This window comes from Myotis daubentonii, chromosome 5, assembly GCF_963259705.1.
Source record: "Myotis daubentonii chromosome 5, mMyoDau2.1, whole genome shotgun sequence".
NCBI classification, from domain to species: Eukaryota; Metazoa; Chordata; class Mammalia; order Chiroptera; family Vespertilionidae; genus Myotis; species Myotis daubentonii.
Genome location: NC_081844.1, coordinates 29,734,868 through 29,752,673, shown reverse-complemented (window position 1 = coordinate 29,752,673; position 17,806 = coordinate 29,734,868). Strand labels below are relative to the sequence as shown.

The window sequence follows — 17,806 nt, the reverse complement described above, 5'->3', positions numbered from 1 at the left end:
GGTGAAAGTCTCGGTTTGAGTTCAACAACTTTAACAACATCAAGGAGGGGTGCTAAGATTCAAAGAAAGACAGGGGTGCTCATGTCCTTCTCTTCCTAAGCAGAAAGTCAAAAGATACTGACAGAAGCTGGCAGCGCCTACCTAATCCTTTCAGCACCAAGGAGATAGCAGCAAACTGAGGCAGGACACAACTCAGATGAACAAGGTAAGTAATATAAATATGTTAAAATGGTACTAAAGAGAAAAATAAAATAGAAAAAAAGGACAGGAGCATGTGGCTATTTAGGTGTTTTGAACAAAGAAACTGTGAGTTAGACCTGGCAGCCAGAGGACTTGTTTAAAGACAGGGAGCCTTTGTGGAGAATCCAAAAGGTAAGCAGGTATGCTCATTATTTAAAGTCACAAGGACAATCACCACAAAATGAATCACTTAACTATAAAACATTTAGAGCAGATAATGAATAAAAGGAGTTGGGAGTTTAGTATAAAGTATAGCTTTTCATGCTGGTAAATTAATATTTTTTAAATTTGAAAATCAAGAATTAAGAAGCCAATTCACTTCCACTAACTTAAAGTATTCAGGAAGAACACAATCAAGAAAAAACTAGAAAGACTGGCCTGGGGCAATGTGAACAGTGATGGCCCAAGAAATGGAAACTTCCCACCAGGCACATTCCTATTATGAGTATTTATCTGATTTAAAGATATTTTTTAAAGTACATAACGTATAATTTCAGAGCCAAGAGTCCTGTAAGAAACTCATTCACTCTTTTTAGTCTTCACCCAAGGATATTTTTCCACTGATTTTTAGAAAGAATGGAAGAGAGAGGGAAAGACAGAGAGTAATATCGATGTGAGAGAAACACATTGATTGGTTGCCTCCTGCATGCGCCCTGATCAGGGCCCTGACCATGGGGAGCCTGCAACAAAGCACATGTCCTTGAACGGATCGAACCTGGGACCCTTTAGTACGCAGGCCAATGCTCTATCCTCTGAGCCAAACCAGCTAGGGCCTCATTGACTCTTTAACCCAGGGGTCCTCAAACTACGGCCTGCGGGCCACATGCAAATACAAATATTTTATTTGTTCCCGTTTTGTTTTTTTTCACTTCAAAATAAGATATGTGCAGTGTGCATAGGAATTTGTTCATAGTTTTTTTTTAAACTATAGTCCGGCCCTCCAACGGTCTGAGGGACAGTGAACTGGCCCCCCGTTTAAAAAGTTTGAGGACCCCTGCTTTAACCTGTTCCATTTTTGATTGACAACTGGCAGAGTATAATCCAATCAAGTTTTGTTCAACACAATAAATAGCCAACCAGACATTTACTATTTCACACAGTGTGAGTAGACTTGGCAAACACCATTCAACTACTAATTTAAGTTCTACCCACTAACTGACACTAAGAAAGTGGAACTCACTCATCACCCATTTTCTTGGAGCTTGGAACTCAGAGACTATGCTGCTTCCACATGACCATAAGTGGGATACGGGGCCTCTCTGAACCTCAGTTTCCACATCTACCTGGCAGGAATTCTGGGACGTACCATGTTGCAAGGCTGTCATGAGCACAGCACACAGACCAGTGAGTGCTTGACAAATGCAGACCACTATTAATATTACTTCTAGTAGCTGCTTGGTTACTGACCCTGTAGGGGCAAAAAAGAAATAGTTTAAAGGTGAGTCCACTGGGAGAAAAGGAACAGGACAAGCGAGGGAGATGGTGAAAGAGCTGGAGTGGAAGCTGCTAGGGAAACAAGGCGGGCCCAACTCACAGGAAAAAGGCAGCCAGTTTCTACTCTGCTGTTAAAGCTCAACAGCGGCCCTAGAGGACTCCCAAATAAATGGGCATGGCCCGGTGCCAAAAGAAACAGGCAGCGCTACCACGCAGGCCCCCAGGCCAGTGTGTAAACCACTGCTTTAAGTACAGGCAGCTTACCTGGCCCACTGGAGGCTGTTTCCCCATCTGTAAAGGAGAGCTATGGGGAGAATGAATCAAGGCCCTGCAGGAGCCCTAGCTGGTTTGGCTCAGTGGGCAGAGCGTTGGCCTGTGGACTGAAGGGGCCCCAGTTCGATTCCAGTCAAGGGCACATGCCTGGGTTGCAGGTTGATCCCCAATAGGGGGCATGTAGGAGGCAGCCAATCGATGATTCTCTCTCATCATTGATGTTTCTATCTCTCTCTTCCTCTCCCTTTCTCTCTGAAATCAATAAAAATATAAAACAAACAAACGACCCTGCAGGAAGTGCTTGATAGTGCCATGTATTATTATTATTATTATTATTTCATTATTATTATTATTAATAGGTGCTTTACAGGTATCTGATGTCAGTAACATGTCTGCTCTCCTACAAGCAGCTCAGAGAGAAAGGAGAGAAAAGATTCGGGAAAAGAGAAATGAAGGAAAGAAACAACTGAACGCTGACGGAAGAAACCAGAAGAAAAAGAAATGACTACCATGCCAGTAGGAATCTCAGGTTGCCTTCCCTTCTTAACCAGAAGTTTCTGCTTCTGTAACGTAAGTCAGCTACTTGCTGACCCAGGCCCAGACCCAGGTCTGTCCAAGCTGGCTTCCGGCTCAGGCCTGGGCACCTAAACCCTGTCCTGCAAGGAGAGGGGTCAGCAGTGCAGCAGTGGCTCCCCAACCCTGAAGCACTTTGCTAGCAAAAAGTCCTTCATGCCTTCATCGACACATCCATTCAAGAAATATTTACTGGGCCCCTGTGACATGCCACACTTCACAACGGGGACTCAGTGATGAAAAGAGCAAACATGGCCCCACAGAGCTCATAAGATGGCTACCAACTATGTTCCTAAGATCCCCGTCAAATTCCCCAGGAAGTGTTCTCTGATCCCCTTCTCTCTGCCCTGTCAGACTGCCAGGTCACAGGAAATCCGAATCTTCATGGAAAACGTGAATGAGGCACTTGTGCTCATCAAACAACGGTCTGAGAGGTGACACAGAGACTTATGACACAGGAAAGGAAGACATAAGAAACAAGACAGTGGTGAAATGAGCACCTTTTATGCTTTGTCCCCCCTCACAAGTATCATGAGTTCTTAAAATGGCATCTCTCATCAAATGTAGGCCCAATAAGCAATTCCTGATTACTCACCAAGTGGGTGTAAACCACCCATTCCCACCCACTGGCCACTGACTATGTTTTCTCTGGAGACTTCTCAGAGCCTGAGTCTAAATAATGGCATGAGACACAGTCATCAGTTCCTTTGGGTTTTCCCTACTATGAACTCCATAGCAGAGGAGCAGAAGGGAGGGAGGGGGACAGGGTCAAAGAAGGACCAAGTGCTGGCCGGTAAACTTCGCACTGGCATGCCGAGGGGTGCAAGCTAGAACCTCAGAGTGTGAGTCCGCCGCCCCTGGAGAGAAGGTGAACACCAGCCTTGCAAGGAGTGACGCAAACTGGTTAGTGTTGTAGGCACTAGATCCTGTGGGGCTGCCTGGCTGGGCGGGGAGGGGGAGCCAGGGGCCACTCACCACGCTTGGGCTTGGGGAAGCTGTCATGCAGCCAAAAGACCACCTTCTCCACGAAGTGCTGGATGTCACATTGCTCGGGGCCGCGGACGAACACCATCCAATCGTGTGTGAACCCCTCCGTGGTGGGCTTCTTGCGCAGCTGGGCCCGGTGTCCCAGCTCTAACTTGACCTGGACAGTGCACTGGTGGGAGAAAGAGGCGGGCATGGGGTCAGCACAAAGCCCAGAGCAGGAGACTGCCAACTGTCCATGAGGACCAGGTACTGTGTGCCTGTTTTACACATCTCCTCCCCTCAGCAAGCCCAAGCCATGGCTACGGCTCCTCTCTACCCTCCCCCTCACCTGCAGTTCCCTCTGCCTTATGTGCTCCACCCCTAATCCTCCCCATGACAGGCTCCTTTCTGTCACTGAGGTCTCGACTGGACTGCCCACCTAATATGAAACCACCCACCACCATCCCCATCACTCTGTCACATCATGTTTTAGCATTTTTCACTATCAAAAGGCATCTTACTAAAGGTTTGTTTATTTGCTCTAACATTGGCTCCTCGGGGATGGCTCCTTGTACAGAGTTGACATCCCTAAGGTCTCCCAGAATATACTGATACAAGAAGTACGATATGCCCTGGCCAGTTTGCTAAATGGTTAGAGTGCCAGCCTATAGACCAAGGGTCTCGGGTTTGACTCCCGGTCAAGGTGATGTACCTCAGGAACCAATCAATGTGTCTCACACTGATGTTTCTCTCTCTCCCCCCGCCCCTCCCTTTCACTCTCTCTAAAAATCAATGGAAAAAATATCCTCAAGAGAGGATTAAAAAAAAAAAGGCCCTGACCAGTTTGGCTCAGTGAACAGAGTGTCGGCCTGCAGACTCAAGGGTCCCAGGTTCGATTCCAGTCAAGGGCATGTACCTTGGTTGCAGGCATATCCCCAGTGGGGGTTGTGCAGGAGGCAGCTGATTAATGTTTCTCTCTCATCCATGTTTCTGACTCTCTATCCCTCTCCCTTCCTCTCTTTAAAAAAAAAAATCAATAAAAGTATATTTAAAAAAAAAAAAAAAAGAAGTGCAATTACCTCCTTTTACAGATGAGAAACCCAAAGCTCCAAGAGTGCGCTGCTAAGTAGCACACACAAGGGGGCCCAGTTGGTAGGGAACAGGTGTGCGTCCCCAAGGGCCTGTTCCTGTAGCCACTCTGCCAGCTTGCCTCCCTGGTCAAGCCTCCCACGCGCCTTAATTAATGCATTTTCATTCTCCCTTGTCCTACAGAATGCCTCCTGGAGAACAGAGACCAGCAGAGTCACCCGAGTCATCCACACAAATGGTGACTCCGTTTTTTTGTTAATCCTCACCCGAGGATCTTCTTTTTCCATTGATTTTCAGAGAGTGGAAGGGAGGGGGAGACAGAGAGAAACATAAATGTGACAGAGACTCATCGATTGGTTGCCTCCCACACTCACCCCAACCGGAGCCTAGGGATACAGCCTGCAACCGAGGTACATGCCCTTGACCAGAATCGAATCCTCACTGACTAAGCAGGCCAACACTCTAACCACTGCGCCAAACCAGCTAGGGCTGGTGGCTCAGTTTTAAGAGCAGGATGGTGAGAATGGAGGGGTGAGGTTGAAGCCATCTGGGGACAGGTCCCAGGTGGACCTGCAGCCCCAGTAGTCAGGCTCCATTCATTATGCTCACGTCTGTCACTCTGCCCTGAAACATAAGGCAGCTCATGCTGGTTCCACTCCACTGGATACAAAGCCACAAAACCTCGAAGCACTGGCAACATCTTGGGGGAGGGTGGGTGTCAAAACACTGCCAGGGAACCAACTGTAAACAGCCATCTCCTCAGTAAGAGCCTCCCCAGACCTCCCATAGATACAGCTCGACACTTAGTATCAAATGCAGGAACGATACAAAGAAGCAGAGGCCAAGTGCACACTTGCTCCTAAGTGCTGAGATAATCAGGAGCAAGTCGTGGGTGTGTGGATGCCACACTCCCCAAACAAAGCTCTCCTGTGATGGGCTTCCCTGCTCTCTCCTGACCAGAAATCTCCCCCTGTTCACTATCTACCCTCTTTTGCACCCAACCCACTGATGACGTGTCCCTTTGGCCACAGTTCCTCTGTACCTGCCTCTTCTCAGCAATTCAGCAACCCGTTCGGTCCTCCCTCCCTCTTCACTTTCTTCTCACTGCTCAGTCTCCGCGATGAAAGCAGGGCAGACAGACAGATCCTATCTCTCACTGTTTCACAACTTTCCACGGCTCACCGCGCCCTCAGAATGAAGTCCAAATGCCTCAGCACACTGGCAGTCTCCCACCTGTGTTTCCTCAAGTCTGAGATGCTCATTATTTTTCACTTTTTAACCCTTCTGAGGTCAGAGTGTATTGTGCAGTCCATGTATAAGTCACACACACCCCAGCGCCACCAAGACCCACACATGCAAACACACAAAGAAGCTGTTACTAAGTCTGTGGTGTGCCCGAAAGGCTTGGAACTGAGGAAACACAGAAAATGCACACCACTTCCGATCCAGCTTAGTAGGATGCTAGCATCCCAGAACACATGCAGAATGTCTACTCCTGTCTGTCTCTGCTCCTTCAAGTCTGCAGCCTGTGTCCTACTCATTTCCCTGCTGATCGAATTCCACTCATCCCTTAAACCCCAGCTACTTTCTCCAGAGCGCTTTCCGACTGCTGTGTGCCCGCTTGGTCCTGCTGCTACTCCTGGGCTGTTCACTGCTGCCTCCCCAGGACTACATCCCAACCGTCCTTCTAACCTCTATCTTGGAATCACGGTGCATGAGGCATCAACTATACTTAATGAATCAAACTAGGCCTTCCTAGATCAATGAGTTCTAAGTGGTGCTTTCCAAGAGGAAGAGCCAATAAGAACTGTGTTAAGAATTAAAGGATGGTCCCGATATACAGAAGACCTACCAGAAGCTCTGGGTAACTCATGAGCAGCTGTAAAAACAGGGCAGGAGTTCCCCTGACACAGAACAGTCCGAGGGGCTCCTTGGGAAACGAGCAAGGAGGGCCTGGGCAATCTGTGCAGTCGGGGCTGAAGGCAGAAAAGAAACAAGTCCGCATGAAGGCAACCAGAGGGTGTGGCTAAAAAACGAGGGTAAGTCGAGCCTGAAATGGGAGAACTCACAAGACCTCAGGGTGGACAGAGGAGAGCAAAGGAGGCTCAAATAACTCTAAGACCCAGGTAGCTGGGATGCTCCTGGGATGGTGGGAGGGAGTATTGGGCCTATTCAAGTGGAAATACCTCACCTAAAGCTAGAGAGAAGGGGCCACACATCTGGATAAACATGTAATGCTCAAATCAACCATCAGCATCTGTCTGCACAGTGCCGCACATGGACAACATTAAACACAAACAAACCCAAGCAATATTTACATTATCCCGAAAGGCTGTAATCACCATCTACATGTCCATGTGTGTAAGAAACTCTGCTTTTCTCTCCCACCTGCTTCCACACTGAGAAATCGGGAGACAATCCCTGGACTGTTGGGAGGGTTACTGGTGGAAAACTAAATACATACAATCATAACAATAATTTACTGGCAAACAACTTTTTGTTATTTGGAGTTAACTCCTGCGTAATGAGATGCCTCCTCAGATTCTGTTATTCACCAATCCAGCTGCCTTCCCAGCATTTCTGATTATGCGGGGTTCCTACCCAGGGCACACGATCAGCAAAGCAGTTATTGTGAAAGAATAGAGGCCACAGCTCCATCAGAAAGGGGAAAATGGAAGCACCAAAAATACACTCCACAGGCCAAAGTAAACAAACAGGAAGGTTCTGAAGCAGCGGCAGGTCATCTCTGTAGCTGGCAGGCCATGCCCAACGCTTGCTGGGCAGCGGCATCTGTGCCCTAGAGGCTGGCATAAACTCAGCCTCCACACCCCCAGGTTCAAGGTACCAATAACTGCAATACAATGATGCACTCAGGAGAGGATCACTTCCCTGAATGCTGGAATCTTCTAAAAAATAAAGATGGTGGAATAACACAGATTGTGGGCTGTTATACATATGACTCACTGATTCAGTAAGACATTCAAGCGACACTGAACTGGAGGCAAGCAAGAAGCTGAGCCCTGGCCAACTACTCTGACTTGTCAAGCCATAATAATTTATTAGTATGGCTGAGCCAATTTCACTTCCAAGGATTCTGCTCCTCCCTTCCTTACTCTTCCTGGACTCCTTCCCTGTCCATTAGAACCAAATAATTGAAGCAAATGAGCTATTTCTCTAGGAAGGGTAGCTGGCTAAAGGGGTTAACTGTTGGTTAGGGAAACCCGCCTGGGAATGAAGAACCTCACTGTTCAGCTGCATGGAGACCCTTTATGGGACCTCCAGAGTGGGTGGCTGCAAGTGGCTCTGTAGGGCTCTGGAGTTCTAACCTAGCTTCAGTTACTGCCATGTCCCAGCATCTTGGGGACCACTTTGCCACCCACTCCCCCAACAAAAACCTGGAACAAAGGGGAATATTTCATCCCAAAGACCTGTGGATGAAGACGGCGCAGCACACGGGCTCCAAGGGGACAGTTCACCATGGGCAGAGGGCCTCAGCGGGCACTGCCGTCTCTCCAGGCCAACTGGCAGAGGGCACTTGGAAAACAAGGCCAAACTCCTAAGTCCTACAAGCCAGGCAAACAGATCCTGGCTCTCCAGGAATTTCACTGGAGCATAGAGCCCCCCACCCCCCCAGGGGGACTTGAATGACCTCCACCTGGCAAAGAGAAAGAGCCAACCTGGTCCCAACAGCTCCACTCCTTCAACGACCTTTCTTTGTCGGATACTTTCTGTACCTTGTGACCCCTGCCCTCAGCCTGAGCCCCAGAAGGCAGTTCTTTAGCAACAAATTTATCTGTAAGATTTTCCCTGATTTCTGGTGGGAATTCTCAACAGATGCCCTTTCCTCTGGGAATTCACTTTACTGAGTGGCATAATTAAGCCTGGAGTTTGGCTACAACGTCTAATTCCCACCGATGTGACAATCCACTCCCCTCCCAGAAAGATAAAGCACCCAAGAGCATTTCCCCTCAGCAGTCAGGATTGATTTTGCCAGGTCTAACTGGACCCAGCAGATCACTGGCAATACGGTCCACACTTACAAGAAATGGGAAAAAGTACTGGTCACATGAAGTGGCAGTGACACAAGACCAAATAAAATACTCTTCACAGAACTCCCTCCAGACCCAGTGGGGGGCTCTCAGAAGCAGCCACAAATGAATGTGAAAAAGACAGAAAATGAAGGATGGCCCTCAGTGACAATCCTCTCCAGAGGAGGGCAGCCTGCCCAGAGGGGCAAAGAACCAAGCTGCATGAGACACTCTTCTAACTGCTGGTACACAGGGGGACAGCAGCCAGCACCTGCACCCCTCTTTTGACTCTGTCCAGCCTTGTCCCTTTCACCAGGGGGGTAAGGTTAATGATAAAGGGATGAGAGGGAGCTCAATGAATGCTCTCTGGAAACTCTCTAAGTGTGCAGACCATGTGGATATGCAAATAAACCTACAATCCTTAGTTTTCAGGTTCCTGGGAAGACAGACGCTCACCAGCCCTCCAGGAAGGCTGGGACAGGGTATATATTACATATGCAGGAGATGCCTGCAGACATGTAGACGGCAGGGTGTTGCCAAAGTTCTCTAGGGAGCAGTTCGGAGAATTTTTTTTAAACACTACAAACTCAATTATACTAAAGGCAACTGTGGCCAGGGTAGGTGGGCCTGGTTACAAGGAGCTGATAACTAGTTACTTTTACTTAACGAACAGTTAGCAAAGCTTATTCAAAATTGTGTTACATGGACATAAAGGGAAATAGGACTCGGGTCCCCGCCCTCAAGTACTTTACAACATAGTTAACTTCAGGACAGAAACTTGGCATGCTGACTTTCCAACCGGTAGTTTCAGACCTGGATGGGAGAAAATCCAGTCACTCATGTCAGTGCTCTGAACAATTCCAAGCATTTCTCTGCAAGGTCTCGGTAAAGGAGACCTACCTAAGAATGCCACTAAGGCCTGACTCCTTTTGGGGCCTCCCTGAGCCTGCATTTACACATCTGTAAAATGGGCCATCACCGTTAGAAACAAACCTCCCCTTCCGGAACAACAGAGTATGGTCACAAGCAATTGTTCCCAATTTCAAACTCAAGAGAGAACCTTTTGAAGAATCAGCATTAATTCAACTGTGATTCAATGGGTTGGCCATCCACCCTCGGTGCCATGCCCAGTGCTTCTGTGAAGAAAGGACACCGTGGTCCTCTGGAGAACAGAATCACCCAGACACTGGCACCAGTTCTAGTTCCCCAGGCAGCCCTTCCCCATCCTCCCAGCATCTGCTTGGCCTTTAACTACTCCTGTTCCTTCCCTACCATCCTTGGAGATAAATCACGCACCTAATGAGCAAAGATCTGCGCCCCCGCCCCCTCCCCTCCGCCTCCTCCCAAAGTACATGGCCTCTTCCCCCCTAAAAAACACACAAAAACCAAATCCCACAGACATCGGACGTGTTAAGTACAGGCTTGGAACCATGAAGACTTTGCCTACCCATGGGGAAAGATTTTGATGCTGAGAAGGTGGGTGCCCAGAGCAAAATGCAGCATTGCCTTTCTTAGCTGGGTTGAAACTTCTAGAGAACACAACAGGAAAGTAAAGAGAAGCAAAGACTCCCAAAGCTGGCGGCCCTTCAGGAAAAATCCTGTTGTCCCTCATCAGGCAGAGGCACTTACAGGTCTGGGGCATCCTGGGAGAAAAAGGCAAGGCTGAGACTGCGGGATCAAAGCCTTTACCATACACCAGAAGTCGCTCTGGGACACTGACCGCCAACTTGCCGACTGGGTAGGCTCCCAAATTTGCATGAAAACACACCAGGATGGAGAATCAGTCTACGGGTGACACATCCTTTCCTTTAGGATCAGTTTCACTTGCAAATACTTCTGCAAGGATCTAGACGAGCACGGTCCAACGGACCTTTCGGCCATCTCTCCATGCTGCCCAGTGAGGGGGCTGACAGGTCAGCGGTAGACTCACTGGGCACTGAAAATGTGACTGAAGCACTGATGTTTTTTCATTTTGGTTTGTTTAACAAGCCACAGGTGCTGGTGGCCAGTGCTGGGCAATACGGATCTCACTCTCTCGAGTGTGTTCAACAGTCCACTCGGTCTCACCATTCCACTTACATACATGACAACCGTCCGGGGAGAATGGACACTCTTGGGCCTAAGACATCTTCCCGGGGAACCAGCATGTCAGGCAAGAGACAAGAGTGACATTCTACACCCATGCAGTGCCCAACAAGCCCTTTCCAGAGGTGGGCTTTGTTGAAAGTGGACACTGAAGGTATACTTTGTTCTGTTTATAACTCCCTATGAACTGGAGGCAACAAGCTCTGTACCTTCAAGGGGACTGAATTCACACTACACTGTAGAACTCCACTATTCAACTGTGATAAACTCTTCCTCCCCTCTGAAAAGAAAGGTAGTAACACCAAAACCACAAGGGAAATCACAGTGAGAGGGTGCCACAAACACAAGCCTCAACGGTCCTGTGCCACCACGGGTGGCCAGGATGGGCAGGGGAGAGGTCTCCTGCCCTACACCCCAGAAACCTCAGAGACACAGCGCCTTACCAGACTGAGCCGCCTCAGTGGCGCCAGCAGCCAGGGACGCCTCAACCTGCCCTCGATAATGGCAGAGATTTCAGCTGCCACCCCCACAGCCCCACTACGCCTTTCCTGGCCTCAGGGCCCTGAAAGCCAGGGACAGCAGTGGAGGATGAAGAAATAAATGATCCAAAAAGGCCTCAGGTTCACCAGAACTGACAGGACTGGCTGTTTCCAGAAGGAAGGGAGGGGGGCCATGGGGAGACTTTACAGAAGTTAGGGAACCACCCGGGGCTTGGAGCAAGGCTCCTGGGGAAGACGGGGAAAGTGAGGTGTGCTGGGAGGGCACTGGCGGAGTCACAGCATCAGGCTGGGGAATGGTGGAACACAGTGCAAGACTGAAAGTAAAGAGAGAGGCCCAGGGGTTCCGGGGAGACTGCACCATACTGAGAGAGATCTGCGTTAGGGGACAGGGTGGGGAAGGGTAAACCAGGGTTCCAGGATCAAAGAGGGCCCAAGCAGCGGGAGAGGCGTTTGGTGCCTGAGGGGCGGGGGCGGGTCTAAGAGAAGAGGGTCTGAAGGTGAGAGACAGCCCCTAAGGCACTGGGGACTCGGGGAGCGAGCAGGGCCTGAAACCAGAGGGACCGAGACAGCAGATAAGGCAAAGGCACCTGAAGAAGCAACCTCAGGCCCAAAGGGGGGTCATTCCACGCAGGCCTGGGTCCTTGTGGGCAAAGACCCAGGTCCTGGCCAGGCTTCGAGGACCGATGGACACTCGGGCTGAGGCAGGAGCAGGATCAGAGGGGAGAGAGGGCTCAGGCCTGGAAGACGATGAGCGGTATGAAGGCTTAGGGTTCGAGGAAGGAGCCGGCTGCAAACCAAGGTCCCAGGGTTCTGGGGGGACTCAAACCCAGGCCACAGTTTAAGGGAGAGAACGGGCAGCAGGTTGGGGACTCGAGGAGCGTGAGGGGACTCAGGGCCAAGGGCCCAGAAGGGAAAGGAGACTCAGGCCAGCCCAAAGGAGAAAGGGGGTACAGGCTGGATCCGAGGAACCTGAGCGGTCCCCAGGGCGCTTGTGGGGACTCTGGGCTGCGTTCCCGAGGGGCGCCCCAGAGGGTTCTTGGCCGCACAGGGGTCCCAACGGGCGTCCCGGAGGCTCTGGGCGAGGCCTGCCCGGATCCTCGGGAGGGTCCCCGGCGCTCCAGCCAGGCCCGGGTCGCGGATGGGGGAGGGGCGCCCCTGCCCCACATAAAGGCTCGGGGAGCGGCAGGCGTGCACAAAGCGGGGCGGGCGGGCGCCGGGAGGGGGCGGGGAGGCCGGGACCCAGGAGGGCCGGGCAGCCGAACGGAGGGAGGGAGGAAGGGGGCCGGGCGGACGGCGCGGGCTGCGCTGGGGCGGCGCGGCCGCTCCTCACCTGATTGTCCATGGCTGCCGCCCAGCCCCGCCCCCGGGCCCCGCGTCGCTCGCCGCCTCCGCTGCCGCCGCTCAACGCCTCCCCGCCGCCCTCATTGTCTGTCAGGCGCCGCCGCCGCCGCCGCTCCCGACCGCCCGCCCGCCCGCCAGCCCCGCGGAACCGGAAACCACCGCCAGTACGGGTCGCGCACCGACCCCGGGCCCCCGCCGCCGACTCGGGGCCCGCCGCTCCAACTGACGGCCTCCTGGACCAATCAACAGCACGGAAGGCCGCTCGTGGGGCGGGTCTTCCGGCCTGGCGCGGGCCGGCCGGGCGGCTCTCGGAGGGACGAAGTCCTCAGCCAATGGGAGGCCAGGACCGGAGAAGCGGGAGGAGGCGGGGAGGGAGGCGCGAGGCGAGTCCGCTGGAGAGAACGCGAGGTGTGCGCCGCACGTGGAGGGGGGCGGGGGCGGGACGGGCGCGCCGCGCCTGCGCACTGTGGCCCGAAGGGGGCGCTGCCTGGTGCCGGGAACCTCCCGGGCCAGAATCTCCCCAGCCTGGAGATGTGGTGTCGGTTTTCAGCTCTGGGGAGGGAGCCCCAGGGACATTTTTGTTTCCTGGTCGCGTGCCGCTACTACGTGATGGAATGAACTCTGAAACCCATTAATTTTCTATCTTTGATCTGCACTGTGGCAAGCGTAGACAAATGGTTTCTGCCCCTAAGTCTCAGTTTGCACATCTGTAAAATGGGGTCAATAAAAAAAATGGGGACAATCATAGTATGGCGTGATACTAGTTGATGCTAATTTGGAGTATGCAAATTGGAAATCGTGCTGCATTAAAATGATCAAGAGGGTCTCAATTTAACCCTCCAAAAACAATTTTGAACTTATCTATGATCCTATAATGTCACAGCTACTTGTAAATTATATTTAGATTGGATATAGACACGTCCCTCCATCTTTTTCACGATATTGTAAGCCACTTGCCTCTCGGACATTACTAGTATTAGGACTTCTGCCTGCGATTTGGGGAGCCTTGTGCGGTTATTTAAATTCCTTTTTATAATTAAAAATCGATTTGGGGTTTTGTTTGTTCATTTGTGGGAGTTTTTCCTTCCACTTCTCATTTAAATGTCAAAGTATTCATTAGGTGGTATGGCTGGTACTTTGCGCTGAAGAACATGGGGAAAAAATCAATAATGTTGGATTGTCATGAAGTCCAGACAAAAACTCTGAATATCAGATTGCTATCATAATAACACTATACCTTTTAAACTAAGGCAGGGTGTGCTGGGGGTGAGTGAAATGGAGATCATGCTGAGAAAAAAGCACTAGCTACTTTAGTGTTGATACAACTTTAATGGTTTAACATCCTATAACTGGATGTAAATTGATCAGTGGGTCTATGTGGTCCTTGAACCAGCATGCTCAGCATCACCTGGGAACTTTGTTAGAAACGCCAATTCTGGTCTCCCTATACTTATGGAATCAGAAACTCTGCGTGTGTGGCAACACCCAGAGGTTTGGTTTAACAAGTTCTGCAGATGATTTTGACACTTAACTTTCAAAACCACTGCTCCAGGTAAAGAGACAAAAATGAGACAGGTAGCAATTTGTCTCTTAAGGAAGCTTGCAATGAAGAACCTTTAAGCTACAATTATTGCAAAGAGTCACCTTTTTTAAAGTTCAGACGGGCATACTAACTTGCAGACTGGGTTAAAAATCACTGAACTCCACTTAATAACACTTTTTGTTGTTACTGTATCTAGTTTATGGTTATTTTTGATGTGTAACAAATGACTTCTTAAAAGTGACACAATGTTTCCTATCTACATCAGTGTAAGCAAAGAAAAACATAAAGCAAATAGTAATTTGAGCATATGGTAGAATGCATGATTGATACATGTTATCTCGATGTTACAAATGCTGAAATTGATACATAGAGGGAGCTATAAGTGGACCCAAGTCCCACAGCTAGAAAGTAACATTTTGAACGCAGGGAGTCTAGCTTCCGACCTCAGACCTACTACTACGTTGTGTCTCTATCGCCCCCTAGCGGTCAGGTTTATTAGCAGCCAGAGAGAGGACTTGGCATTTACTCCCCTTTCACCTTGTGTAGATGGTTCAGCCCACGGAGATTTTTTTTCTTTTTAAATGCAGCATGTTCCCTGTCCCTCTCAGATTCTTGCCAGCCACAAATGTACACACAGCCACTCATAGCAATATAGAATATGACCAAGCAGAGCCCAGTGGCTGGTTGGAGACCTACCTCAGATTAACTTCAACTCAGAACACCGTAACTCACAGTGGGGCTTTGGGCCCTTAGCCCATAGGCCATGGAGAGCTGTGAATGGTTTTGGAGCCAATCCAAACTATGTGCAACAAGGTATTTCCCCCAGAAAAGGACAGTACACTAAACATTGCAATTTTTCTCTCTCTTAGTATCATTCTCCCTTTTTCCTGGCAACAATCCCTGATCTGGGGGCTCTTCCCAGGACCAATATGAGCCTATAAGGCATCTTTGTAGGAATATTTTTTAAAAAATTTATTGATGTCAGATAGGAAAGGAGAGGAAGAGAGAGAGGAACATCAAAGATGACAGAGAATCATTGATTTGCTGCCTTCTGCATGCCCCCAACTGGGGATCAAGTCTGCAACCCAGGCATGTGCCCTGACCAGGAATTGAACCGCGATCTCCTGGTTCATAGATCGACACTCAACGTCTGGGCCACACCAGCCAGGCTGAATTTTTAAATTGCAGCCCTCCTAGGAGAATGCCAAGTCAAGAAGGCTTGAGGGAGGGCTTCAGCCCCCACATCCCGCTTTCAAACAGGAAGGAGGAATGAGGCTCTTACCCTCTCATGCCCCCCAAATTCCCCTCCTCTTACCACAAGAAAGCATGTGGCCAGTCAAGCACTAGCCAATCAAAGGACTACATCCCTCTGGCTACCAGGATTTTTTTTTGGGGGGGGGGGGGGTTGGGGGGGACATGATCTAAGACCAGTACAGAATGGCTCTGGGAGCTTTATTAAATCTTAATTGAGGTAAAAATCACATAACATAAACCTAACCATTAACCATAGCAAAATGTACAATTCAGCGGCATTTAGAACATTCACAATGTTGTGCAGCCTCCACCTGTATCTAATTCTAAAACATATTCTTCACCCCAAAGGAAATCCTGTACCTTTTAGCAGTCACTCCCCACTCCCTCCTCTCAGCCTAACTACCACTAATCTGCTTTTTGTCTCTATGAATTTGTCTATTTCTGGACATATGAATGGAATCATACCATAGGTGATCTTTTGTGTCTGGCTTCTCTCACTGAGCATCATATTTTCATGGTTTATTCATGTTGTAGTTTGTGCCAGCATTTCACTCCTTTTTATAGCAAAACTAGAGGCCCATTGCACAAAATCTGTGCAAGGGCCTTGGCCCTGGTCCCCACCTGCTGCTGCCGCCGCCGAGTGCCTCTGCCACGGCCCCTGCCCACTGCAGCTTTGTCCGGAAAGAAGGATGTCCAGAAGGATGTCCAGTCTAATTAACATATTACACTTTTATTATTATAAATAGTACTAGTGGCCCAGTGCACAAAATTCATGCGGGGAGGGGTCCCTCAGCCCAGCCTACACCATCTCCAATCGGGGACTCCACAGGGATCAGGCCTAAACCAGCAGTCGGACATCCCTCTCGCAATCTGGGACCACTGGCTCCTAACTGCTCGCCTGCTTGCCTGATTGTCCCTAACTGCCTCTGCCTACCTGATCACCCCTAATTGTCCTCTCCTTCTGGCCTGATCTCGCCCCCAACTGCCCTCGCCTGCTGGCCTGATTGCCCCTAACCCCCTGCTGGCCTGATCTTGCCCCCAACTGCTCTCCCCTGCTGTTCTGATCGCCCCTAACTGCCTCTGCCTTGGCCCCACCACCCTGGCTTTGTCCAGAAGGAAGTCGGATGTCCGGAAGATGGCCAGTTGACCCGGTCTAATTAGCATATTACCCTTTTATTAGTATAGATAGATTATATAGGATAGGATTGCTTAAATGGGGGGGGGGACCTTTTTCAGCAGGAGGAGATGCAGATAGGAGGAGATGCAGACAAAAATACATAATCTCTATATCTGGACTGATAGCCAGCCATATGCACTATACTGCCAAGCCAGTCATTAAAAAATTCAACCACTTTCTTACACCTTACACCAAACAGCTGTTGCCCTTAAACACCTCCTCAGCCCCCACCTTAGGTCCTGCCTTCAAAGTTCAACCAGGGCGCCTTCCCCTGTGATGCACAGAGCAGGGCGGATCGGGAGGTTGAGATGCCACCCCCTGTCACGCTCAGGGTAGGGTCGATTGGGGAGGTTGTGGCGCCACCCCGTCATGCACAGAGCAGGGCCCATCAGGGGTTTGGGGAGCTCTGCCCTGTCACTCACAGAGTAGGGCCTATAGGGGAGTTGGGGCACCATCCCCTGTCACACAGAGCAGGGCGGATCAGGGGGTTGGGGCGCCGCCCTCTATCACCACAGAGCAGGGCCGATCAGGGGGTTGGGGCGCCGCCACTCTCACACTCAGGGCAGGGCCGATGGGGAGGTTATGGCTTTACCCTGTCACACACAGAGCAGGGCCCGTGGGGCGGGGGGAGTTGGGGTGCCGCACGCTATCACACACAGAGCCGTAGGGCGACCAGGGGGTTGGGGAGCTCCCCCTATCAGGCACAGAGCAGGGCTGATCAGGGGGTTGGGGCGCCTTCCCCTGTCACGAACAGAGCAGGGCGGGTAGGGTTGTTGTGGCCCTGCCCCCTGTCACACACAGAGCCGCAGGGCGATCAGGGGGTTTGGGCGCTGCCCCCTGTCACGCTGATCCCGGTGCCAGGAGGCCTCGCGGCTCCGCTGATCCTGGTGCTGGGAGGCATATTACCCTTTTACTATATAGGATAGAGGCCTGGTGCATGGGTGGGGGCTGGCTGGTTTGCCCTGAAGGGTGTCCTGGATCAGGGTGGGGGTCCCCACTGGGGTGCCTGGCCAGCCTGGGTGAGGGGATGATGGCTGTTTGCAGCTGGTCACACACCCTTCAGGGTGGGGGTCCCCACTGGGGTGCCTGGCCAGTCTGGGTGAGGGGCTGAGGGCTGTTTTCAGGCTGGTGGGTGACTGAAGCTCCCAACCGCTCCTTTTTTTCTTTTTTTTCTTTTATTCTGGGCCAGCTTTGGCTCTGACTCCAGCTCTGAGGCCTCTGCTGCTGAAAGCAGGTATCTGGTTTGTTTGTGTTCTATAATCAAAACACTGTATCAACTCCAGCTCTGAGATCCCAGCTCGGC

The 17,806-nt window shown here is 50.7% G+C and overlaps 1 protein-coding gene across 4 annotated transcripts in view; it reads right to left on the bottom strand.

The window, feature by feature from the left end:
* MLLT1 (MLLT1 super elongation complex subunit) overlaps positions 1–12,820 on the bottom strand; it is an 82,513-nt gene extending 69,693 nt beyond the window's left edge. Inside the window, exons 1-2 of one of the 4 annotated variants that reach the window (XM_059696959.1) lie at positions 12,519–12,820; positions 3,496–3,676 (exon numbers count right to left, since the gene is read on the bottom strand). In XM_059696959.1, the coding sequence (XP_059552942.1) occupies positions 3,496–3,676; positions 12,519–12,530 (193 nt within the window). In that variant the 5' untranslated portion in view covers positions 12,531–12,820. Of the gene's footprint in view, positions 1–3,495; positions 3,677–12,518 lie in introns of those variants that run through there. The other 3 variants (XM_059696957.1, XM_059696956.1, XM_059696958.1) reach the window with 3 other exon arrangements.
* Positions 12,821–17,806: the final 4,986 nt, after the last annotated feature.